The sequence below is a fragment of the Anoplophora glabripennis genome, unplaced genomic scaffold (assembly GCF_000390285.2).
Source record: "Anoplophora glabripennis isolate ALB-LARVAE unplaced genomic scaffold, Agla_2.0 scaffold747, whole genome shotgun sequence".
Classification (NCBI taxonomy): Eukaryota; Metazoa; Arthropoda; class Insecta; order Coleoptera; family Cerambycidae; genus Anoplophora; species Anoplophora glabripennis.
Genome location: NW_019416878.1, coordinates 31,944 through 58,824, shown reverse-complemented (window position 1 = coordinate 58,824; position 26,881 = coordinate 31,944). Strand labels below are relative to the sequence as shown.

Genomic DNA, 26,881 nt, shown 5'->3' with positions numbered 1-26,881 from the left:
AATTGAAGTTTTGACACATGTTTGCAAAAAGGTATCGTTTCTCACCATTTTTTCACTTATTTTGAATAAAATACACTCTTAAAATTATGATATCATCCCAATTACTGATTGGTTGTTGTTGTAATCTTATAAAGTAACAAACTAGTGAGCCCATACTTCTTTAATGTAATTTAAATAGAAAAATTTTCATTTCGAGAAAAATGAGTTTGAAGTTTGCGGTAAACGGAAATTGCGATTTTTTTTATAGTAACGGCTATTTAAGGTGGCCATATCCCTGACCGAGAAATAGTCAAATTTCTGGCGTTTTTGGGTACTGAAATCTTGAAAAGTAAAACGTGTAGAACAAAAGTAAGCCCAAAAATAAAATCCTTGTTGTTCTGTTTATTCATTGTTACTATTTAAATTTACTCAAATAAAATAATAACTAAAAAAAGCATTTGTAAAACATGCGTTTGCTGTTATCCGAATCCCACATTTTAAGAATTATTTTCACGTACTTATAAATAAAAGTAAACAATTTTATATGTAAGACTAAGCAAGTAAATGTTATAAGAATATTTATATGTGGAATTATATATAAAAAAGTTTGTATTTTCGTAGATTTCAGTACCTAAAACCTTGATGATTGATGTTGAAATGTTTGAAATTATTTGTCTTTGTGGAAACACTATTTAAAGAATACGGCGCCCTTAAGTTCCATTTTCGCCTAATCAGCAATGTCTTCACCTTCTTCCTATTGAAATTGTTGTGATTCGGCAGCAGCTCTTATATTTTTCGCCAATCGACCTGCTTTATCCTGATTGTCGGTTTTAACCTCATGTCTTAAAAAATTCGCAAAACAGGTTACTTAATAAGTGATAATGCTTAAAAAATAATTGCAAAGAATAGGCGAGTAGATTTTTATTTTATTCTACTATATTCACAGAATATTGCTAGTAAATTCGATGCTAGTTGGCAGCATGTGGCCTAAAGAGTACTTGTTTCAACCAATATAAACAGTTACAAGAACTAAAAACAAAAAAAAAATTTAAAAGATATTTAGTAAAATCCCATTTCTTTAAAAGCTTTGGTATTTTCTTATAGGTATGTGTAATTAACATTTATCAATTCTACTCTCAGGGAGACCATCCGGAAAAACATTCCTATGTAAAAAAATAGTACTTATGATGTGTTTGTAGTGCCTCTTGATTATAACAATTTAATTTGCGTCATTATGCATAAGTGTCTGATTATCGATAAACAAAATAGTTTACATTTAAAGCTTGAAAAAAATTGTATTAAAACAGTGTCTATAGGGCTTTGCCAATGTGTACTTGTGGAACATACTAGTCAGTAACGAAAATGGCTGTTTCACTGTTAATACTGTCCATACTTGTAACATCAGTTCTCAGTCAAAGCTGTAACATTAGAGAAACAGACGAGGGAAGTGTGTGCGTCTGCAATGCAAAATACTGTGACACCGTTCCAGATTTGGATGTATCTACTGGAAAATATCAAGTGTATTCTACCAGCAAGGCCAAATTAGGATTCTACAGCACCACCGGATCTTTCGTCGAAAATACTGATGGAGAAGAAAGCTCCATCATTATTGATCAAGACACAAAACATCAAAGTATCATCGGATTTGGTGGGGCTTTCACAGACTCTACAGGTATCAACATAAAGCTACTACCAGAAGGGGCTCAGAAAAATTTAATCGAAAGCTATTTTGGTAGTAGCGGTATCGCGTATAGTTTGTGTAGAGTTCCCATTGGTGGAACAGATTTTTCAACAAGAGGATATTCTTATGATGATGTAGAGGGGGACGACACGTTGGAACATTTTGCACTTCAAGATGATGATTTCGATTTTAAGGTAAATAATACTATTAGTTGAATATGATCAGCAAGTACACATAGTGAAACTTAATTCCAAGACAAAAATACTGCCATTGTATCGTAAATGCCTTATATATGAAACCAAACAATGAATCACACTTTCCAACATCAAATTGTATTGAATTTTATCAAGGGTGTTAAAAAAAGAGTAAAAAATTTTAAAAGTTAGGACTACTTATTCCAAAGCAATTTTTAAAAATTCATGTAAACATACGCTCGGAAAAGTTTCGTTACCGAAATGGAGCTTTTGTGAAAAGCAACTGTTTTTTTAAAGGCATTACCTAATATTTGATTTCAACATGGTGATGATAAATGAGATAAATGTCGAAGTTTTCTTTAAAAAATTGTTTTTCTCTGCCTAAGGAGTTGACCAAATCAATTCAGATTACTTAATTACGCTGCATAATTTGAATATGATGACGATAATTAAGATAATTCAGGAGCGGAGAATATTTCTGAAGGGGTATGGTAAATAACGTAGAATAGGTATTTTTGTCAATATTCGATAGGATACACCGTTTTCAAAAAAAAAAAAATTAAATTATAAAATCCTTCTGTATACCGTCAACACACGACACAAAATTTGACTTCCTTTTTTTTTAATAAAACTGGAAAGGCAGTGTAATTCTATAAATTCAGAGTTAATTCTTTATTGTGCATGTTGTTCATGAATTTATGAATATAAATATTTTCATTATTCTATTATGTAAGGAGAAAGTTCAAGTAGGTACACAATTATAGATAAAGCACTTGCACTTTGATTTTTCATTTTAACCGGTGCAGAAATGTCAAACATTCAATTTATGTACGTACGTGCCAATGATATTGGACATGATTCTCGATTTTTATTCTTAGGCTTATGATAACTCTATAGTTTTTTCTACTCAAGTATTCATGAGCAACTCAAGCAGTAGAACAATTGTTAAAAAACTCAAGTCACCTTTGGAAAATTATTGGTGACCCTCGGTTGTTACATTTTCTTCTTTGTATACAGGGTGTCCCAAAATAACGTGTACAACGGAAGACCACAGATTCATGGACTCAAAATAGGCAGATTTAGGTTACTTCACCTATATCCGAAATCGCTTCGTTTGGCCCCTAGATGGCCTCAAAGTTCGTGAATTTTTTTTGAATTTTGTAAATAACTCGAATACGTATTGTTCCATTTTGATTATTTTTGGAGTGTGGACTTTTGCTTTCAATCTATACATTTTGGTGTTAAACAAACTTAGTGTTTTTTAAAACTTACAACACCTACAAAATTATTGTATGTTGAGAATATTCATTCATAACTTTTTCCCCTATAGAACAATAACGACAACTATTTTTAATTTGATAGGCCATATCATTTGTATGTTTTGGGGGCTCTTGTAAAATTTTGATTAAATGAGTGTGGTTTGGGTACAAAAAAATATTTTTTAAATGAATACATTATCTTGTTACCCATACTACAACACTTAACAAACTGCCAGCAGGCTCTGATTTTGTAGGTTGGCAGTAATTTCAGTTTGCTCTTTAAATCATTGTACCTGCCACTGCCCTGTTTTACTAGAAGCGGAATAATAAATATTCACAATGAACATTGTGTATGCTCAAGAAAATCCACGTTAAAGTGAAACATTCTCAACATGAGTGTCGCATTAATGTTTAGTCTGGGATCATTGATAACATTATTATTGGATCTGTTATTCTACCCAATAGAATGGGGAAATTTATTTAGAATTTTTGCAAAACCCGAGTTTTTGAAAGATATGCGGTTATTACTCAGAGCTAACATGTGGATTATGCATGATGGCTCTCTTTCACTGTAAATGTCCGGCAGTATCTGAACCAAAGATTCAATCGTCGATAGATCGGTAGATATTATGTTTCTGTTAAATGGCCTGTACGTTCACCAGACTTAACACCTTGCGACTATTATCTTTGGGGCTCTCTGAAAACAACAGTGCAAGCTTACACATCTAGCACTGAAGAAGAGTTGTGGAGGCACATCCAAAATACCATATAATGTTTTAAAAAGTAGCCCGAATTAACCTTTGTTTTAGAAACAATGGTTGTCATTTTTTATAATAAGTTATACTAAATTTAATAACATCAACTTTGTTACTTTTATCTTTAGCATTTTTTATTCTATTTGATTGTTTTTACGAATTATTTCAATAAAATTAGGCACGTTGTAAATAACTCTTAATTCATCGTAAGTGTGTATCCATATCGATAGATGATGTATAGTATATCTTATCATAGTAAATATTCATTAAGAATTGGTAGATAAAACGACCGCTCATTTAATCAAAATTCTATAAGAGGCCCTAAGCCAAATGGTATCATCTATCAAATAAAAAATAGTTTTCATTATTGTTCCAAAGAGGAAAAAGTTATGTACGGTTATTATCACCATACATCAATTTTGTAGGAGTTGTGAGTTTTAAAAAACACTCTGTATGGCACCAAGGTTTGTAGATGGAAAATAAAGTTCACACCCCAAAAATAATCAAAATCGATTGATACATATTCGAGTTATTTACAAAATTAAAAAAAAATTTCACGAACTTTGAGGCCATTTGGGAGCTAAACGAAGCGATTTCGGATATAGGGGAATTAACCCAAGTATGCCTATTTTTAGTTCCCTATACACAGGGTGTCTCAATAACACAGCCACACAGAAAAGAAAAGTTATGTATACTTTTTATGCGACATATAATTTTCGTAGTAATTTGGCCTCCTGAACACGAATGTGGGGTCAGAATTGGCCCATCACGTCACAATTTTTTCCTAATCTCAAAAAACTTGTGAAAAATAGTGAAAATTGATGAAAATTTACTGGGAAAATTTGGAAAAAAAAATATTTCCACATCAAATAGTACATTTTTATGTAAAAGACTCTGCTGAATTCAAATCCACTGTCAGAATTGAGCTAGAACGTGTGTTTTTTTTCTAGCCTCAAAAAAACCAAGCAGGAATCGTTATTTTCAAATTCTGAGCGGATTTTGATCAGATTTTGTATAAAGGGGTTTTTGGGTCGCTGATTACGAATATGAATTCACATTGTAAAAATTCAAGATGGCTGATCCAATATGGCGGGTGTACTTTTCTGAAATCCACCGATTTCATTAAAATTTGGCATCATAAGGATTGCTGGTTGATTCATTAATCACACATCTGGAGCCAGATTTTCATAAATCAAGGTAAAATTTGTAGGCAGAGTCATAATTTTAGGCCGAGTAGGCGGCATTTTTTCGGCAAAGTCACATTTTTAGATTGAAGGCATAAGCAGATGCAATGATGTGCTGTGTGGCAGTAATGTGTCCTTTTCCTTGAACTTTAAAATTATTAAGAAATAAAAGCATCTATATGCCATAGGAAAACTGCATAGTAGTTAAGCACATCACACTACACATCATTACATGTGTAGAGCCTTAAGTCACTTTTTTAAGCGAAGTTACATTTTTAGAGGGAGTGGAATCGTTTACCTTGATTTATGAAAATCTGGCTCCAGATGTGTGATTAATGAAGGTGAGATCAACCAGCCAATCCTTATGATGCCAAATTTTACTGAAATCGGTGGATTTCAAAAAAGTACACCCGCCATATCGGATCAGACGTCTTGAATTTTTACAATGTGAATGCATATTCGTAATCAGCGACCCAAAAAACCCCTTTATACAAAATCTGGTCAAAATCCGCTCAGAATTTGAAAATAGCGATTCCTGCTCGGTTTTTTGAGGTTAGAAAAAAAAACCACACGTTCAAGCTCAATTATGACAGCGGATTTGAATTCAGCAGAGTCTTTTACATAAAAATGTACTATTTGATGTGGAAATAAATATTTTTCCAAATTTTCCCAGTAAATTTTCATCAATTTTCACTATTTTTCAGAAGTTTTTTGAGGTTAGAAAAAAATTATGACGTGATGGGCCAATTATGACCCTAGATTCATGTTCAGGAGGCCAAATTACTACAAAAATATATGTCACATAAAAAGTATACCCAACTTTTTTTTTTCTGTGTGGCTGTGTAATTTGCCACTAGATTCTATTGCAAAAATAAGAATATTTTTTCATATACATGGGTCGAGAAATGCTTCATAAGGGAGCGATGCCCCCTAATTTCTTTGTTGTTATATTCAAATTTAAACAGTAAAATTTGATAGATCTGAGTTTTCTATTTTTCTATGAAAAAGTGGTGATAATAATAATAATAATATGTATATACAAAAATATGCAGACAGATTATGATAACAACAATTTATTTACTTCGATTTCTTTGACAGTTTGTCTAATTTAAATGAAAGTAAAAAATTTGGGGCAAATTTTACCCGACCCCCTCCCCCCCTGCTTGGGACACCCATAACAAATTTTTCTAAGCACTTTTTACGTTATTTATTACTAAGTATAATGATACATATCAAAATTCATAATGGTACAAGTACCCATTTTAGCTATTCAAGAAAATTTTTTTTGTATTGTATTAAGGTAATGTAATGAAATGCTTAAATCCGTTTTTCTGGAAAAGAAATAGAGAGGGCCTTTTTTAAGAGGGAATGAAGGTCTATCATATGTTTGCATTTAAATTTGAAAATTTCGGCAAGCAAAAAAAAATAGGGGCAAATTTAAATCGACGACTCCCCCAACTGAAACACCCCTGGCTAAAATTTTTGAAAAATTTTATGATCTATTTCGACTTTTAATTTAATAATTAATTTATTTTTTGAGGCTCCATTTAGTGGGGCGTAGTTCCTAGGAAGCATTTCTCGATTCATGTTTGTATGAAAAAATATTCTAATTTTTGGCAATAGAATCAAGTGGTAAATTATTGGACACTAATTATGAGACACCCTGTATAATAATATAACAACAACAAAAAAACACTATTATATTTCGTTGATGTTTCATCGTAATAACAACAAAGCGTCGACGAAAAGCGATAGTATGCTTTTATTGTTATATTAAATGACCTAATTCAGAGCAAAAATGTAGAAGAGGCAATTTTGGAAAAAAATGGGAGAAAAGTTTGAAGAGTCTTTCAGGAACAACTGTCTAATGTATACAATCAATGTACGAGGTGTGGCAATTATTATGTTCCGGGAATTTGCCAATAAAAAACAAAAAAATTAAGTTTCGGGCAAAATTTTATTAACGGCCTTCGCAATAGTCTCTCTCTAACTCTACACAACGATTCCAACGTTGCTCCCACGATTGGAAGCACCCTTGGTAGTCCTCCGAAGTCAACCCGTTCAGCACCACGTTTACAGATTCTTTGACCTTTTGTACGCTGCCATAATGAGTTCGCCAATAACTCTTGCACAATGAACTAAAAATTGAATATCAACAGGTTGCTTGTAATGCGAGTCATTTTCACGATGCCACTAAAAAGTTACTTCTGAAAAATACGCATAAAACACAAACCAAACATGCTATTGACTTCAACCTTGGACTGAACCTAAAAGGAAGGTCCCCCCCTCTAGACAAATATTGACGAACGACGTAGTGTTGCCAGTTCTCGAGTTATAACTAAATTCCCGGAACTTAATTGTCACACCTCGTATACTCAATCCACCAGACTTTGACACAAAATTAACGTTATGTTATGTTTTGAGATACGCCTTAAAAAAGTTCTAATTTGGCAGCAATACGGATGAGGTAAGGTAAGAGTTACGAGGAATATATCATATCACGCAAATTTAGGCTAATCGGAGTCCACATGCTGTAGTTGACGCCTTTAGTTCAAATGTCTGGATTGGCGTACAGGCTAATATGGCATGTATCCCTAATCAATTAAATACTGAAATTTATGGAGGTAGGTGAACATTGGACATGGTGGACCAGTTCCATTGATTCGGTCAACCTTGTGGAAGCAAAATCATACTTTTTTATCTAAACTTTAACACCTGTATCTAGAAAACGAAGCGTATATGAACTATAAGATTTTTTGGTTTACTTGCTTTTGAGATTTTTTACACATTTTTAACGGATTGAAAGGCCTAATAGGCAAAGAAAGGGATATAAGTAACTATGATAATGGAGTTACATAATTTAAAAAAATACATCTCGAGCATTGATTAACATGTAATCTCAATTAGTCATCATTTCAAAACACTTTAAATTTCAATGCATAATGTTTATCACTTCTAACAACGTACTTAGGTACTTCTTTGTTGTGAATTTTCAATGACAGATAGGTACTACAATTTTTTGCGTTATTTTAAAAGTCGTTCGTGATATTGTATTCATATTCAATGAGTCCTGAATTTATTAACAAAAATGTGCGTTTTTTAAGTTAATATTCCTGGAAGTATTGAATCCGAAATAATTTATAAAATCAAAAATATCTAACAGTTAACTTTACCCATTTTCAACATATATACAGTTTTGTTAAAAAAGTCCAATATTTCATATTTTCACCCAAACATTCTCTCGCTAGAAAATTTGAAACATGGCTGACTAAAACTTTAGAAATTATTAAGGAAAAATCATTTTTTATTTTTCACTTTGACACCCTGTACCTTTTTTATTATGCGACTTGTTATATAAGCACGTTAGGTTTAATCAACTTATTTTCACCTAAGAAATCTCTGGTATAATTTCCGCCCCCTCATTTAAATACACCCTGTATATCAACGTCCAGCATAGTTTCGTATGTTCAATTTGAAATATTTTATAAGTTAGCGTACACTAACCTCTATATTATTTTGCTCTAGATTCCCTTTATCTTACAAGCAAAGGCATTGAGAAACGACAATATTAAACTATTCGCCTCTGCCTGGTCAGCGCCAACTTGGATGAAAACGAACAACGATTGGTCTGGCATAGGCAGTCTTAAAGAAGAATACTATCAACTGTGGGCCGATTACATTTTGAGGTTTTACGAAGAATATGAAAAGCAGAACATCTCCTTCTGGGGTGTGACTACGCAGAATGAGCCTAGTGATGGATTAACAGTTTCTACGAAAATTAATTCTATGGGCTGGTCGTCCTCTCAAATGGTAAGTACGAGAATGTATTATCAAAATATTTAAATTAAATTAATTATTCATTAATGGAAAATTCTACTGCTCCTTTCTAGCAACGCAAAACCGTCGCCTAGTTTATGATTTTATATTGCTGTAAATATAATTTTTTAATGATCAGTTAGTCATGGCGATATTCATTATAGAAAATTCATTAAAACATATATTTTTTTAATATTTAGGTAGGTACTAATTTTCTTGCAAAATATATTTGGTGACACCCTAAATCTTGTGAAAGTAAAATATTAAACATGAAATAGTTTTAAAATATGAGGTATAGCCTTTCCCAAGTCAGTTGAACATATATAAAAAACCGAGCAATCAAATTTAATGAGTTTCATAGGCGTCCCTAAACAAATTTTCTGCTAAATGTAAAAAATTATAATAATTTGTATATAATGTGTAGAAAATTTCTAATATATGTTCAATTGACCAACAACATATTTTAATTATATATGTCCTCAAACAATTTTATTATATTGATGGTAAATTTCGTTTTGTTCTGTTTCAAAAGGTCTCCAAAATGCCATGTTGTAATAATATTAGTAAACAAAATATCTTCTTATTTCTCCCGTTCGCAATTGTAATATGAATGATTAATAGAAGGTGCCTATATCACACCAAATTCCGCATTGCTGCACTGCACTGCCAGGCGACTTTTCGACAACTGAAATTTATGTCGCAGTCGACCAGAGCAACAGTGTGTATTGCTATTTGCCCGCACGCTCATTCTTCAACTGGACGTATACATTTCTACCATCTGCACGTTTAGTTCGATCAGACCTGTATATATGGGTATGGCTATATAAATATGGGAACAAGTTTTTAAATGCCGCGTTGCTGCGTCAACGACCGAACCTGATACATACTGTCATCCTTTTGGTTCTTCAATTGATATCGGCAAGACTATAACACAGATGGCATTATACCGACAAAACACTTAATTTTATAATTAAAGTGAATGTTTTTTAATGAAATTTGGTACAAACCCAATTGGGAGAACATAAAGTTCAACAGCCTATACCCGTGTTCCGTAATAATGGGCAGTGATTCATATCTAGACGAGTAAGAGAGGTGAGAGGTGCAGAGGACAAGATTCCATAGACGTACTACTTGAGAAGGGGTCAAGGAACAGAAAATTATAAAAAATAAGTTCACGGTGAATCAACTCCACAATTGTTGAGTGCCGTCTTTTCGGATAGCGATGGCCCACCACCACCCACTTACATCTACCATATGCGCACGCCGCGGATATCATACTTTATCAATGATAATAACACACTGAACTATATATACGCCCTTTTCCAGAAGGTGACTTTAATCCAGTCGAAAATCCTTCCAAAAATGCCCGCCATTTGCTTTGGATATTGTCATCGTGCCTTTTGCATTCATTTATCCATGTTTGGTCCGTGTAATATATTCTAGGATTTAGTTTTCGAGCTTCTAATACTTGTCTTAAATAGTTTCTTCGCCATATCATTATTTCCACATTTTCTATCGGCATACTCTTTCGATTTCGTTTTAAAAAATGGAAATTCATGTCACGCATAATTCGCAAAAGCGTCCTTCTAGATATTCTAGGCAAATTTTTATCCTGTGAGATAGCAGCCTGAATTTTTTTTATTGTCGAAAGCTCATTTTTAAAATACCATCCAGCTTGAACTACTCTTCATTTTTAAGAACACAAAACCAAAATCACTAATAACTTAATTGCAATCACAATTAAATTAACGGAAAGATATACGCGGACTTCTCCCGAGCGTACTCCTATTTGCTTGTGCCGACAGAATTGCCCGGAACCGAATAAACGCAACCCAATTGACGTCACGCTCCAAACACCAATGAAAGTCTGGCTCGTACTTCTCTTTATGTTGACTGCTAAAAATGGTGAGCCGGATTAAAGATGTAATCACTGCGTATTGTTTTGATATCCGTCAAATTTTAAAATAAAAAATGTATTAACCAGTGTTATCAAATAATAATTTTGCAACAAAAATAATTAAATAAGAAATGTGATAAGAAAGCATGAAATCACCATAGAGATGAATGTCATTTAAGCTGAGCTACACATTATTATCAGGTTAGTTTGTATTATCTTAGAGCCATTAGTGTCACTTTTTCTTTCTTTAGTGGTTTCGGCGTTTTTCGGTATAATGATATTATAAATGGTCTGTCTCTTAAATTTATTTTCTCTTTTTTTATTATGTGTCAACGACTCTTGAAATGTCTTAAATAGTTTTCTCAAACGGTTAAGAAGCATATTATTATTTTTTGAAGATATTAAGCATTACTTTGGTGTGTTATTTTTGTACATGTAGCATGACACAATTTTAATTTTTTCTTAAAAACTATGTCCTTTATGTCAACATTTGATCTAAGAATAATCACCGGACCTGACCAAGGTACGTATAGGTTTTTTGGATCGCTGATTCCGAATCCGAGGTTGGCTAAGCTCCATCACGTCAGGTTCAAGGTCATTTGAAGGTCAAATGGCCAAATATTGTCTAAAAAATCTGAAAAAATTCATACGTATGTTTTTGGGGTAGCCGAGTTCAAAGCCGCTGCTATTTTTACCATTCAAATATATCTAAAGGTCGTATCAAGGACATTTGGAGGTCAAATCGAGATATTTGGTCTAAAAAATCTGAGAAAATTTATACGTATGTTTTTGGAGTAGCTGAGTTAAAATCCGCTGCAGTTTCACCCCTGAAGGACATCTGAAGGTCATATGAAGGTCATATCAAGGTCATTTGAAGGTCTAATCGAGAAAATCGGTCTAAAAAATCTGAAAAAATTTATACGTATATTTTTAGGGTTACTAAGTTTAAATTCAATATTACTTTTACCGTTATGAACATCTGAAGGTCATTCCAAAATCATTAGAAGGTCAAACGAAGAAAAATTTAAAAAAATTTATGTATATGTTTTTGAGTTTTCTGAGCTATACTGTGATGTAATCTAAAAACGTGTAAAGATCATTTCAAGGTTATTTTTTAATCAGTCCAAGGTCAATTTTATGTCCATTTAAAAGATAAATTAAGAAGATTTTCTTTTAAAAGTGAAAGTGTATGTAGATATACGGAAACTTCTGAAAAATGAAGAATTTGAAAGGCGAATGAATGATAAAGAGAAAGCAGCTCGGAGAAGTTTTAGGAAAGTCACGAAAAAGTATAAGTTTAAGTTTAAGTAAAGTTAGGCAATAATAAAGACCCCGACTACAAAAATATTGTTGCAACAATGGTAAACTGAAAGAATGCATCAGGACCTGAGTGACTTTGAGAAAAGATATCAGGGTGTCTGGGGAAAGAATATGTTGGCCGACTATTGCTGGTGTTTAAAAAGAGACACAAACGTAGAACGTAAAAGAAAATCAATTAGAAGATCGTTTGAAACTAAACGTAAACGATTCAAAGCTGATGATTAATTTGTATGCTAAACAAGGAGATTCATTTATTGAAAACAATTTTTAAAACAGTAAGGTGTAAATGGGGTGAAAGTCTCACCTTAATGGCTGGACACGTTACTGTTCTTGCCTTAACTGGCCGGGACATTCAGTCGTCTTGACTTAATTGTCTGGACGCGCTTATGTTCTTGCCTTAACTGGCCGGGACATTCTGTCGTCTTGCCTTAAGTGGCTGTACACACTCTTTTTCCTGCTTTAACTGGTCGGAACATTCACTCGTCTTGCCTTAACTGGCTAGGACATTCACTCGTCTTGCCTTAATTGGCTGGACATGCTTATATTTCTACCTAACTGACCGGAAAGTTGCCTTAACTGGCTAGCCTTCTTTATGTTTTCGCCTCATTCGGCCAGGAGTCGTATAAATACGTATACATTTTTTCAGATTTTTTAGACCGATTTCCTCGATTTGACCTACAAATGACCTCGACATGACCTTGATACGACCTTTATATGTACTTAAATGGTGAAAATAACAGCGGCTTTGAACTCAGCTAGCCCAAAAACATACGTATAATTTTTTTCAGATTTTTTAGACCGATTTTCTCGATTAGACCTTCAAATTACCTTGATATGACCTTCATATTACCTTCAGATGGCCTTCAGGGGTGAAACTGACAGCGGATTTTAACTCAGCTACTCCAAAAACATACGTATAAATTTTCTCAGATTTTTTTAGACCATATTTCTCGATTTGACCTTCAAATGACCTTGATACGACCTTTACATGTCTTTGAATGATAAAAATAGCAGCGGCTTTGAACTCGGCTACCCCAAAAACATACGTATGAATTTTTTCAGATTTTTAAGACCATTTTTGGCCATTTGACCTTCAAATGACCTTGAACCTGACGTAATGGAGCTTAGCCAACCTCAGATTCGGAATCAGCGATCCAAAAAACGTATAAGTACCCTGGTCAGGTCCGGTGATTATTCTTAGATCAAATGTTGACCTGTGTAATTTAATTATTTCATGATAGGATCACATTTTTAGAACGGAAATAAAACAGTTCCTCTTATTAAAGTGATTTGACCCTAATATAAGTGTCCAAAAACGCATACTAAAGGACCACGCACACAGTTAATGGACATCGGCAATCCGTCAAATTATAATATGAAAATGAAATATGTTATAGTTTGAGATGTCCTGATCAAAAGTTGTCTTGGACCCAAGTCCCCAAAAATGAATATTTATCGAGTCATTGAAAATGAGCGAGTCCCATCACGCTTATATACAGTCTTTTATGACTCTCCTCACTTTATCTCTTTTTCTCTGAGAAAAACAAGGCGAGTTCCTTTATCATAAAGTCCTTTATTTGAAGTCTTATGAGCTTTGGAAAGCAAATTTGTATAGCTAATGTAAGTTAGCATAATTATTATCTTACCATTAACGATTAACATAAATCTACAGTTGTTTTTACCATACTGCTTTTGCTTTACGGCCGTTTTTTTCTTTCCAGCAACTTCTTTAGTTTGCGCCCCATTTTCATTTTACGTTTGTATTTTTTTCTTACTTCCCATAAATTTGTTTTTAAAGCATATTTGTATTTTCTTCTATATGTTTGCATCTTCTTCTTCCATGAGCTCTTTACTTTCAGCTCGCTTTTTTTACTTTGCACCCGCTCTTTTAGTTTACATCTGCTTTTTTCTTACTATTTGTCCGTATTTTTTTGCCCTCTTATTATATATTGCACCTGCTATTTCTATTTCTACTAAGTTGTTTTTATTTTGTGCCCACTTTTTCTTGTTATGCTTTCATTGTCTTATTATGCTTTTTTAATTTGCACTCGCTTTTTTAGTTTACACCTGCTCTTTTAGTTTAAGCCCATTTGTTTTACTTTTCACTCACATTTTCTGCCCGCTTATTTTTTACATTACGTCTGCTATTTTTAGTCCCGTTTATTTTATTATACACCCGCTTGGATATTAAGCTTTTTTAACTTCACTCCCGCAACAATTTTCTGTAGGCCTGCATTTCTCTACGCGGACTTTTCTTACTTTCCGACTGTTTGTTTTTACTATACGACTGCTTACGTTTACTATATGCTATTTTTTACTTTGCGCCCTCTTCTTTACTTTCCACCCGCTTGCTTACGCTCGTTTTTTTCCTTCGTGCCTGCATTTTTTAACACATCGTATGCCATTTTTGTCTCGCTACTTTTATTAGACACCTGCTTGTTTCTATACCACAAATATTTTTTTACTTTACGCCCGCTTTTCTTACTTTTTATCCGTTTGGTTATTCTTTACGTCCGTTTTTTTTAATTTGCGCTTACATTTTTCTTTCATTGTTCCTGGCTGTTTACTTCTTGACAGCTGTTTTCCGTTTTTTTAATTTTACGCGCGCTTTTCAGCTTTGCGCCCCCTTTTTTTCTTTACGCCTGCCTTTTTTATTTCTTCAAAAATCTTCTCTTTGTTTCCAGAGGCTGGTGCCACATGCGAACTCGCATTCACTTTTGGGTCTTGGGCCTGTGACAAATTTTGATCAAGATATCTCAAACTATATTTTATTTTCAGACAATTTGACGGGTTACCGATTTCCAATAAATGTGTGCGTGGTTCTTTGATACTGGTTTGGAAGGTTTTGAGAACAGCGTTATCAGCAAAGCATCATAAAGTTGCGACATAGTCAGAATTGTGCTACCCTTACTTAACCAGGGGCACCCAGTAGATGTCTGGTAGCATTTATATTAACAATAACTGAAATTTATTGTCTACATCTGTATAATCATTCATATTTATCCCTGCGTGTTATATTACTATAATTATAAAAAGAGGTAATAATTAAATTTTTAGTAATTGCATATAATTATTGGTTATATTGAACTCATTTTTTGTCATTTATTTGACAAATTGTAAAAACCTACCTACAAAGTAAACCATCAATTTTTCTTTCACAGTCCTTCATATTTTTTAATTCTGTATGGCTTATGTCCACATATTTGTTTTCAGAATAAATGGGTAGGCGAAAATTTGGGACCAACTATAAGAAATTCAACATTCAGCGATTTAAAAATTATGTTACATGACGATAGCAGGAACACGTTTAGCAACCTATCATTGGTAAGATTTATCTTTTGGTTAATGTAAGTACCTACAAGAATCAAGGCACTTTAAAAAGTATGGCCAGAAACTTCTATTAATTGTTTAAAAAATGTGTTTCAATAATATCGATGAAGACGGTACAAAATAATTACTTTTTCTTATTCGCATTCTCAAAAATTTTAAGAAATTTGCAGTGTCATTAAAAAACCTTCAGCTTTCAGCAATAATCATAACATAATGTGTTTATAATAATATTTGTAGAATTTATTTGAATATCGGAATGCAACACAAAACGTGCTAAAACTGAAAATTAAAAAGACTTGTTTTTGCAACTCTCAGTTTTGAGATGCTAGAAATTTTAAAAAATTATAGCACCACTGGCACAAAAATGAAGCAATTTTTCGGTAATTTTTTAATCCGAAAAGTATACACAAGGAATATATTTTTAAACACCTAATGTCATTTAGATAATTCTAAAAGTATCTAAGAGCATCATTCTTTAAAATTTTAATTTGTATCAAACCGATAAGAGATCCAAATAACAATTACATTTCGAAAATAACAAAAAAACATATTTCTTTCCAGTCCCCTAATATTTCTTATCTACGTCACATTTTTTTTATGTTAAATGCCACTTTATTTATGCATTGTGTACACAAAATTTCATTTGCTTAAAATAATTTTAGATACTGTATAACATTTTTCTTTCTAAACTCTCAACTTAATCGATGGATATCTGGAAAATCGCACAAAAGATTTTTTTCAAATTGTTAACTCAAGTTAAAATATTTTCAAGGTCATCGATGGAACTCCCTGTATATTATTGCATTTTTGGAAAGAGCATTTATTTTAAGTTGAAAACATATTGCACACTCCATACTTAGGATTGGCCGTTTCCGGGATATTTTGATTTTTAGGCAAAAATTGACAGATGCAGACTCTCAGCAAAATTTAGTTTTCTGGGAAACACAGTTTATTTTTTGTGCAAATTGGACGTTTTTTCTATCTAGTTTATCGGATTTGGCATAAAAGTTTTCCAGTTTTTATACAAGGTGGCCAAAAAAATGATCGAATATGAAGTTCAGGAAATATGGAAAACTCAAAATTTTTAAATGAAAACTCCTAATTTTTTAACGTATTCAAGTAACAATCAACATGGCAACTGTCAAGGGTTTTTAATTGTCAAATTTATTTTAGTAAATGTTCAAAATGTCTTCCTTCAACTTCTAAACATTTTCCATCCATTCGGATTAGTTTCTTGTGGATCGCTGTTCTAATAGAATCCGGTGACAGTTGCCTTAATCTATGCATACAATTTTTCTTTATTGCACCATTTGTTAGTCTCCCAAATTAAATAGCATCTACCATAGGATTCTATTAGAAAGTGTGAACAATGTTTAGAAGTTGAAGGACCTGCCTTTGTTCAACCTGTATTTCTGTGATGCACAAAATAGTTTCTACACGCACGTGGGATGTACAGTTTTTCATAAAGGTAGCTTTAAGTAGGATTTACCAAGCAGATTGAACATTCAGTTACTCAAAATTTAGGTTTTTAGATTTAGGAACAATTTTATCATACTTTCAAATTACCTCACGCGAAAGGTGGAGCAAAAATTATTATTATACAGAATGTACCAAAATAATCTAAGAACTCACTTGTTATTTAGAAATTTTTCGTATCTGGTACTATAAGGGAATTGTTAAACTTTGTTGAGAGTGAATTACCTTTAAATTTTTACTGTTTTGGTTGCTAAATTAAAAGAAATTGTCGACTTCATTACTATTATTGCTAATTAAAGTGTATTTCATTTTAGCTGCTACAAAATGAAAAAACAATGAGTTATGCTGACGGAGTTGCAGTTCATTGGTATGCAAATACTGAGATACCAGCTTCTAGTTTGGAGATTTTGAACATAGTACGTACCTTATTTGATAAGGAGGATTGGTTCTTTATATCATCAGAAGCATGTAATGGTAACTACATTGTTTTTATACAATACGGTTATTAAATATCTTGAATATAAAGCATGTGAAGATATTTAGAAATTAAATTAAGAACTCATTCATTCTCTTCGCAGGATATTTATATGTTTTTGGCATGGACAAATCAGTAAGGAAAGGTAGCTGGTCCAGAGGGGAAAACTATATTAACGATATATTGGACGTAAGTAACAGAAGAAAAATAACATTAAAATGTAAATTTGCAGATAAAATGTAGCAAAACACTACCACTCTTTTGTAAACGCAAATTCTCTAACGTGTCTAAATTTTTAACTAACTAACACATCTGTTGAAGATGATAGAAAAATAATATACACTTTAGTTTATTATACAGGATGTCGCAATATTCTGTTCTATTTGGAACATAGTTTTTTGAGGTCAAAATATGAGTTTCTTCAAAAACAAAAAACTATACATTCAAAAAATATATGAATATTTGTTTATGGACGGATATTTTTCTCATTTCTGTAAGTAATTTTACTTTCGTTATTATGTCTAAAGGTATGTATATGCATATAATAGTATGCCAAATATTAAAATGGCAAAGTTATATTTGAAAAACGTCCTCTAGCGGCTAAATGGAACAACTTTTGATAAAAATAAGTTAGTTGGTCTTATTTTGTACCCAATAATCTATATTGCTCACATGTACACTGAATATTAGAACATACTTTATTTATGTAGCAATTGTTGAAACTGATATATCCGTAGGAACGTAAATTATGCATTTTCTCGCTAAATAGTTTTTTAATTAGTGTGTTTTTTTAATAAGACATAACCTGTATACATACGTGACATTCTTATTTGAGGTAAAATAAAACCATTCAGTTTTGAGTTTTGTTATATAGAAATATAAACCACGATTTTTGCGATGATTTAGATCAGAGATAAATATCCCAGGAGAGACATTCCATATATGTTTATATATTTAATAACTTTTAGTTTTTGCATTAGATTATGATTTAAATATTTTTCATAAGCAAGATCTCTGTTATATGGCTTAGTAATAGGTACACTGTTATTGCTTGTATTTGCTACGGGCAGATAAGATACTTATGAACAATTACCTTGAGTATAATTATAGCTTTCCTTATTAACAGCAAGGTTGAAATAAATAGTATATTAGTTCCAAACAGGAATTTTTAAAACTAGGAACAACAAAAAGTCCCCTTCCGACTCAATACAGCTGTTTGTGCGGTATAAAAGCATGTTGAATGAGTATTTTAAATCGTCAGCAGCGATGTCCGCCAGGATGTAGGTACATGTCTTTTGGATGGCTTTTATGTCCACAAAACGCTTTCCTTTCATCGGCAAAAGCATTTTTCTGCAAAGGTAAAAGTCGGTCACAGGTGTCATGGCACATTATCGTTTACAAACGCCAACTTCCTTCTATGCGACGTTCTGGCTGAATACGATAAATAGAATGCATCAAACGCATCAAAACATTAAGATAGAATTGTACAGTAATGGTTTGGTCGGGTGGAACTAATTCTTTGTGGGCAATGTCATTGGAATCAGGCAAATCAACATTGATTTCACTTTTTGGGTTTTGGCTCGTCTGGCGCCTTTGTGGATCATATTGAAAACACCACTTTTCATCACCAATTACAATATTGTAAAGGAAGTTTTTGGCCTCCTTGAAATCCTTCGAATGTTGAAATCTGAGCAATTTTGGTCGTCGGCCAGCTTGTGTGGAACGAACCGTGCACACTGATATTTTTGAGATGCTCAATTCGAATTCCATGAATTTCAATGAAGATTTTGGCTGAGTTTTGATGAATTCACGCACAGTTTTAATGGAATCTGCGGTTACAAAGGATTTCGGTTGGCGAATATGTTGCTCATCATGCATGTCCTCACTACGTTTTTAAATGACTCATGAAGTCTGCCACGTGATAAATAATAATCATTACCGTAAACTTCGTTCATCAACTGAAACGTGTTGGTAAAAGATTTACAAAGTTTAAAACAAAACTTAACTGTAGTGTTCGATGCTCATTTTTACCGACGAATCAATCTTTTCTATTCGTACAAATGTCATGAAATTTTCACAGTACATCAGTCACCTTTGCGAGGTCATGTAATTGCCAATACTCGTAGATGGTCTTACCAGAAATACATATTTTTGAAAAGTCCCGCTTACTTTGGAAAGCACCTTGTATTATAGGAATTTTAGCTAATTGGTAAAATATTGCAAAAATAAATTATAGAAATAGCTTTGAGCAGCATTTAAAACATTTTATACTTCAAATTTTAAAGAGAGTGAAAGTACCGTTTATTCTTAGGTACATCTTTAAACAGATATTGATAGATAGTGATAGTGTTATTACATATTTCATTTTTACGATTAATGAAAATAAAAAAGACAATGGGAGGTCTTTTCTTGTTCTTTGTTTTCAACTGTATTAGAAGTATACTTATTTCTGTGTACCGCATCCGAATGCCTTTGGTATAGTGCAAAAATGTAATATAACCTAACTCATGCATTATTCTCGTATAATGTATATCCAGCGGCGTTTACCAACGCTATTGAGGAAAATATCTTCTAGCCATAAATTGATTAACCCCAGTAAATTATCCGCGTTAAATATGCAGAAAAGTTAGGTTGCTATCATAACAAAAACAAATTTGCCAGAGGAATCTATTGGTGGTTAAAACATTTTTTTAATCCTTTTTTATTATAAACCCATCTTCTTATTGCTGGTACATTACATCAAACGAGGAACGAATTTTGCTGTAACTCGATGCGTGTTCAATTTTTCAGTCAAAATTTCATGGCATGACCCAATTGAGATGCTAACCTCTTCTGCAGTTTCTGCGACAGTCAATCGGCGATTTGCACACACCAGATTTTTTGCTTTATGAAAGTGGGAGTCATCAGTTGAAGTGGAAGGCCTTCTTGATAGATGATCATCTTCATTTGACCGACGACCACACTAAATCGTGAAAGGCCATTTGTAACATTTCTTACGACCAATAGCGTCATCTCCGTAAGCTTGTTTTAAAAGTTACTTCCGTAATAATTTTCCCCAGTTTCGCACAAAATTTTGGGTTGCATCGTTGTACCAGAAATTCGTACATTTCAAATATCGTCACAAACAGTTAAACACGTTGCACTCGAATAACATTATCACGAAAATGAAATGAAAATCAACAATCCAAGAACATGTTATTACAGAGGAGGTTATGCTCAACGCAAAGCTGCCAATTGCGTACCACTAAATATCTCCATTAGCGTGTAATTCGGTTATTTTGTTAATACCTCGTATATACTATTTTCGATATGAATTGTGAACACTGGGTTTCCTTCCTGGGAAGAGCACTTATTTAGTACTACCATGCCTTAAATACTTTTCTTCCTACAAATAAATGACCTTTTGGGCATTAATAAGTTTTTGCTTACCATTGCTAGGTGCAATTACGTCCATCTGGTTCAGTTATCAGCTTTTGAATACAAAATGAATAAGTACCTAAATATATAACATTCTCTTGCTACACAAAATATAGGTACATAAAATGGGCTAGTCTTGTCAGCGATTGTAGTGAAATACAGAAAAAACATAACTATTATGAAAAAGTTGTGTTTTTTCGTTTTATGGAGAAATTATATTCCAGTAGTGGAACGAAAAATTATTTACTCTTAAGTAAAGATTTGATAAGAGCAATAGGTATTTGATCTGCCGGTTCGTTTTTCGAGCTTCCCGGCAGTTGTCAATTGTAAAACAATTTCTAAGTTGTTTGCCACGTAGTTGGTTGAGACTTCTTGACGCTTCGACAAGATATATTGTTCACTTTTTTTAAAAGAAAATCTTAAACTGGATATACTACTGGCAATATTACCACGCGGTTCGACTAACCCAATAAGAATTCGTGTTCTTAGGCCACTTGATTACTCCTCAAACACCTGTGGTGTTTGTGTACGTGTTTTTCGTAGGAGTAGGTAATTCATATCAACAGGTGTACGTAATTTTCATAAATTTTATCTGGAACACCACTTATAACGTACTTAAAACTAGATTAAAAAGTTGCACACTAGCCGGACCGGCTAACCGGATCCGGCTATCCAGATCCGGCTGGCTCTTTCACACATAATTTAATTTCCAAACCGGTTTGGCCGATATTATTAGTTTCATTTGCATTTTTATCACGACAAGAGATGGATCGTAGACGCATTGCAATTATGTGGCTGGCTATATGATGTCGCAATAAAAAAAAAACAAAAAATATGAAAAATATTCAAAAACTATGAAAATGCTAAAGTTTTGTCCCATTGGACAGGTCTGGATTCAAGCAGTGATATAAAGAATGCTATATCTACTTCTAGCAAACAAACATAGTTGAGTACAAATATTTTAAAAAATAATTGACAAGTCCTGTTCTTTTCAATGAAACCGGACGACTGAACCCGGCAAGTGTGAAAGCGTTGACGGAAGGAGCTATCCGGCGAACGGCCACCGGGTTGTAGCCGGTCGCCACCACTGCCAGCCAGGCTGCCGGGTACCGGCTATCCGGCGACCGAAGTGGTAGTAGTGCATAGTTTTGTATTGACGCTTTCACACTGCCGGGTTCAGTCGTCCGGTTTCATTGAAAAGAACAGGACGTGTCAATTATTTTTTTTTAATATTTGTACTCAATTATTGTTCGCTAGAAGTAGATATAGCATTATTTATACCACTGCTTGAATCCAGACCTGTACACTGGGACAAAACTTTAGCATTTTCATATTTTTCGGATATTTTTCATATTTTTTGTTTCTTTTTTATTGCGACATCAGCAATAGCCAAGCCACATAATCGCAATGCGTCTACGATCCATCTCTTGTCGTGATAAAAATGCAACTGAGTCTAATAATATCGGCCAAACCGGTTTGGAAATTAAATTATGTGTGAAAGAGCCAGCCGGATCTGGATAGCCGGATCCGGTTAGTCGGTCCGGCTAGTGTGCAACGTGGCTAAGTCGTCTATAATGGTGACGAAGCAAAGTACTATTTTATTAAAAAACGATAGATTTCATGCATTCCTTGAATTTCTATAAGAGTAGTTATTTGCTTAGCATTTGTAGAATCAATTTAGATATGTATAAATAGCCCCATTGTTGACATCAGTAATATCGTTGAACTCTTAAATATTTGCATACATGTTGTTACTTTTAATTATTGTACCTGCCATTTTTTGTTTCTTTCCAACTTTAAGTACTTATTGTATTCCTTCTTACTTATTCAACTATGTTATTGTTATACATCTGCCACACTATTTTTACTCTTGGGAATAGCTTAATGTTTTCTACAAATTTCACAATTTCATTTTTGTTTAGAATCTAGAGCATGGCGCAGTTGGTTGGGTGGACTGGAACATGGTTCTAAATGAGATAGGTGGCCCCACCTATATCGACAACTATCTCGATTCTCCAGTTTTGATTAACGCAACCATGCAGGAGTTTTACAAACAGCCAATGTTCTACTCTCTGGGACATTTCTCAAAGTTTGCAGTTCCCGACTCCATTAGATTGGAAACCACAGTGGAGGAGTTGGATAATGTGAGAGCAATGGCATTCTTGAGGCCAGACAATTTAATAGCATTAATTATATCTAACAGGTGAGTTTGAATGTCTGTATTCTGATATGCTCTATATAATACAGGATATTATAGAAGAGTAGGTCATGTCGTTAACTATAGACTACTAGAGAGAAAATTTCATTACTTGTGTATGTGTTTCTTTTTGAAGATGTAAGTTGTGTGATTTATAGTTAAACGAATATTTTTATTTCGTAACTCCTTGTTTCATAAAATACTTAGTTTAAACTTTAGTTAAAGAATCGAGTACCTCGTTAAGAATCTAATTTTGGTAAAGGTTTTAAGTTGGAATATTACTATTTCAATATTATAAATTTGAAGAAGCCGACAGAATTAAATATATTTGAAAAATAAACAAAGATACAGTTTTATATTTTAATAAAAAATATTAAACTATTCGTATTAAAATAGTCACATAAAAATTGTCATCAATATATTATTTAAAGAAGTTGCAGTATCTACAAAGTAAATGGAAATTTTATAAGGGTGAAATAAAAAACAAAAGAAATCAAAGTTTACTCTAAATTAATAATTAATATAAACCATGGACATGTGCAAAAAATAGTGGAGGATATTGAACTACATACGAAAATCATTTTTAAGCTTTTAAATACAAGAAATCGCTTCTCAAACTGCTTCTGATGATGCGGTCACATGTGGATTTTCCAGAAATATGTATTTGTCAAACGTATGTCTTATCGTGTAGATGGTGCATATATATTTTTGGAATAGTGTTAAAACTGTACCCTTCACGCAATTCACTTGGAGTTTTCAATAAAGTTACATGTAAATCGATTATACCAGTTAAATTTATTATAGCTGATCGTTTCAAACTTGCAAAGTTGTTTGAAAACTATTCTAATTAATGGAACCCTCGAGGCCTTGTTGCGAGTGGCCCAAGAGCGACCCTCGGCATAGTCGGCCCTTTCTTGGGCTCTGTGTATGTCCCGCGAAATGCCTACAATTCGTTCTTGTCAAGAAGTTTTGCGGATCTTGGTCAAAAAGGAGTGGTAGAAGAAGAGAGAAGCCTTATCTGTGCTAGCTTAGGATGCCAAACTTTTTTGAGCGCTCCTCGTAGCGTTTCTTTAAATAAAGATTTTTGATTTTGGTTTTACCCAGGAGAGGTGTTAAGATAGTCGTTATTTTCCTGGTCAGAATTTTTGATTAAATATTGATTTCAATTACAGGAAAGATTTGTGTAATGGAATGAGTTGTATACAGGTGAATTTTGTTGTGAAAATTGCTATACTGACCAGAAAAATATGAAATAATACATAAACTATTCTGGCGTAATGGAACAGCATTTGGCGGCTAGACTCCCTTGAGTCTAGGTATATAAAATTATTGCAATCGATAATTTAAAGACCAATACCGAGTTTCATTTGAATCTGACGATCCGTATTCGAGTTTTGTATTTAAAAAATGTATTTTTTGCCAATACACCTTGTATCAATCAGTATGTAACATTTTTGTTAAGTATTTTTGAACTAATGCTAACAGAAAACTTTTTGCATAAGGTAGAATTTCTCATTTTTTGGTTTAGTTTTGTAGCATATTTTGGAAACACCCTGTTTAAAATTACAAATTTACCGTTTTTGTTATAGTGGCAGCGAGAAGACTAGTGTCCGCATACAGAATAGCCAGGGACAGACCGCTGCCATACAAATAGAAGCAAACTCTATCAATACAGTGTTGTACAGTTAGATGTTTGTAATTGAAACATAATAATGTGGTGAAAAATAATAATGCAATTAAAGTAAATATTTAGAAAAGTAAATTGTCTTTTTTTTTCTTAATATCCTTATTTAATCGTTCCGTCTTTATTTTTTAAACTTAATAAATATTATTTTTAAAATAAGCGAAAGATTATTCAGCAAATGTATGTTTATTTATACAGGGTTCCCCATATTAGACTATGCAGTTTAAAAGTCGAATAAAAACTTTCTGATCAAAGTAAATTAACTTTTTAATGGACTGACATGTAGCTAATTTTATGGGATTTATGACTGAAATAAATAATAATTCAATTTTTAAAGATCATATCTTCCAAATGCCCTCCTTCGACTTCAATGCAATTTTGAATTCTAAGTTTAAAATTTCGCATTACTCGACGAAGCAAATCAAACCAATATTACCAAATGATGCTACACCATTAGGATCACATTTTAACAAGTAGGCGCCTGTCTCTAAGCAACGACAAAAGTAAACACTTCATTGTTTTAGTCACAAATGTCACAACTTAATTTAATTTTCATTTTTTAACAATTTTCATTGCGTTATGAATTATTCAATTCAAGAGCGTGTGTTTTCCGTGGAAGTCTACATTAGAACTGGTTCAGTGGAAGAAGTTCGGCGTGCATTTCGACGGCAGTTTGGAAATAATAATAGGGGCGATGCACCAACACGCGTTACAATTTCGGCATGGGTTCGTCATTGGCGTGAAAATGGCTCTGTGCAAAACATTAAAAAACCTGGACGTCGAAGAACGGTGCGTACGCCTGCAAATATTGAACGAGTGAGAGCTGCCTTCACAAGAAGCCCTAAGAGATCTGCTAATCGGCAATCACTTGCCCTAGGAATATCCAAGGGAAGTCTCCACAGAATTCTGCATAAAGATTTAAAATTTCACCCCTATAAATACCAAATGGCGCATCACCTCAGTGATACAGATAAAGAAGCGAGGTTGACATTTTGTCAAGAATTTTTAAATCAGCACCATGGAGGAATACATAATTTGCTAATGAGCGACGAAGCAAATTTTCATTTGGACGGTGTTGTTAACAAGCAAAACTTTAGGTACTGGGGAGCAGAAAATCCTCACGAACTGTTTACCAAAAACCTCCACAGTCTAAAAGTCGTTGTGTGGTGTGGTGTAGCATCATTTGGAATTATCGGTCCTTATTTTTTTGAGGATGAAAATAACCGTCCTGTTACAGTTAATTCCGAGCGCTACATAAACATGTTGCAAACGTTTCTTATCCCCGAACTAACTAGACGGGGACTACTAAATGGTGCCATATTATTCCAACAAGATGGAGCTACAGCTCACACAGCCAGAAACACTATGAGGATTTTGCGAGATTTTTTTGATGGCCGTATAATTTCCCGATTTGGAAATTTGAATTGGCCCCCGAGATCTCCCGATTTAACGGCCCCAGATTTTTTTCTCTGGGGATACCTGAAGCAAAAAGTTTATGCAAGTCGTCCAGCAACAATTCTGGAGTTGAAAGAGCAGATTCAAAATAAAATTGCAGAAATAAATGGAGATTTGCTGCGTCGAGTGATGCAAAATTTTGAACTTAGAATTCAAAATTGCATTGAAGTCGAAGGAGGGCATTTGGAAGACATGATCTTTAAAAATTGACTTAATATTTATTTTCGTTATAAATCCCATAAAATTAGCTACATATTATTCCATTAAAAAGTTAATTTACTTTCATTAGAAAGTTTTTATTCGACTTTTAAACTGCATAGTCTAATATGGGGAACCCTGTACATTTGCTGCATTATATCTATTGTCCTTTATATTATTTATTTAATTTACTGTCTTTTTCCTATTTAATTCGTTCAGCACACTTAAAATAACTACTTATAATTTAAACGTTATTGAGATAAATGATTTTAAGTATATCATGGGAACAGTCAATGTCAGACGCATATTTTCGTAAATTTTCTAATTTGTTTTTGTTAAGGTATATACAGGGTGTCTCTAAAGGGTCTGTACAACTCTCCACCAGAGTACGGCTCAAAAGAAGTCGATTTAACTAAACTTATCTTAGTACAAAAATTGATAATAACGGAGCTACAGGGTTGAAAAAATTGAAAAAATATTTTCTTTAATATCTTTTGACAACTTCGAGCTAATTTATTGAAATCTCATATCCAGGGGGGTTTTTGAATTGAGAAATTCGAATTT

At 33.2% G+C, this 26,881-nt stretch overlaps 1 protein-coding gene across 1 annotated transcript; it reads left to right on the top strand.

Annotated features, from left to right (window-relative positions):
• Positions 1–1,288: 1,288 nt before the first annotated feature.
• On the top strand, positions 1,289–24,742 carry LOC111691998 (putative glucosylceramidase 3). Its single transcript, XM_023455620.1, has 7 exons — positions 1,289–1,854; positions 8,578–8,862; positions 15,299–15,409; positions 17,206–17,365; positions 17,470–17,555; positions 22,706–22,986; positions 24,570–24,742. The coding sequence occupies exons 1-7, from the start codon at positions 1,342–1,344 to the stop codon at positions 24,667–24,669; spliced, it is 1,536 nt and encodes a 511-aa protein (XP_023311388.1). The 5' UTR covers positions 1,289–1,341; the 3' UTR covers positions 24,670–24,742.
• Positions 24,743–26,881: the final 2,139 nt, after the last annotated feature.

Coding starts and splice junctions, on each gene's coding strand:
- LOC111691998 (XM_023455620.1), top strand. CDS start 1,342: ATGGCTGTTTCACTGTTAATACTGTCCATACTTGTAACATCAGTTCTC. Junction 1,855..8,577: donor ATGATGATTTCGATTTTAAG/GTAAATAATACT, acceptor ATTTTGCTCTAG/ATTCCCTTTATCTTACAAGC. Junction 22,987..24,569: donor GCATTAATTATATCTAACAG/GTGAGTTTGAAT, acceptor TTTTTGTTATAG/TGGCAGCGAGAAGACTAGTG.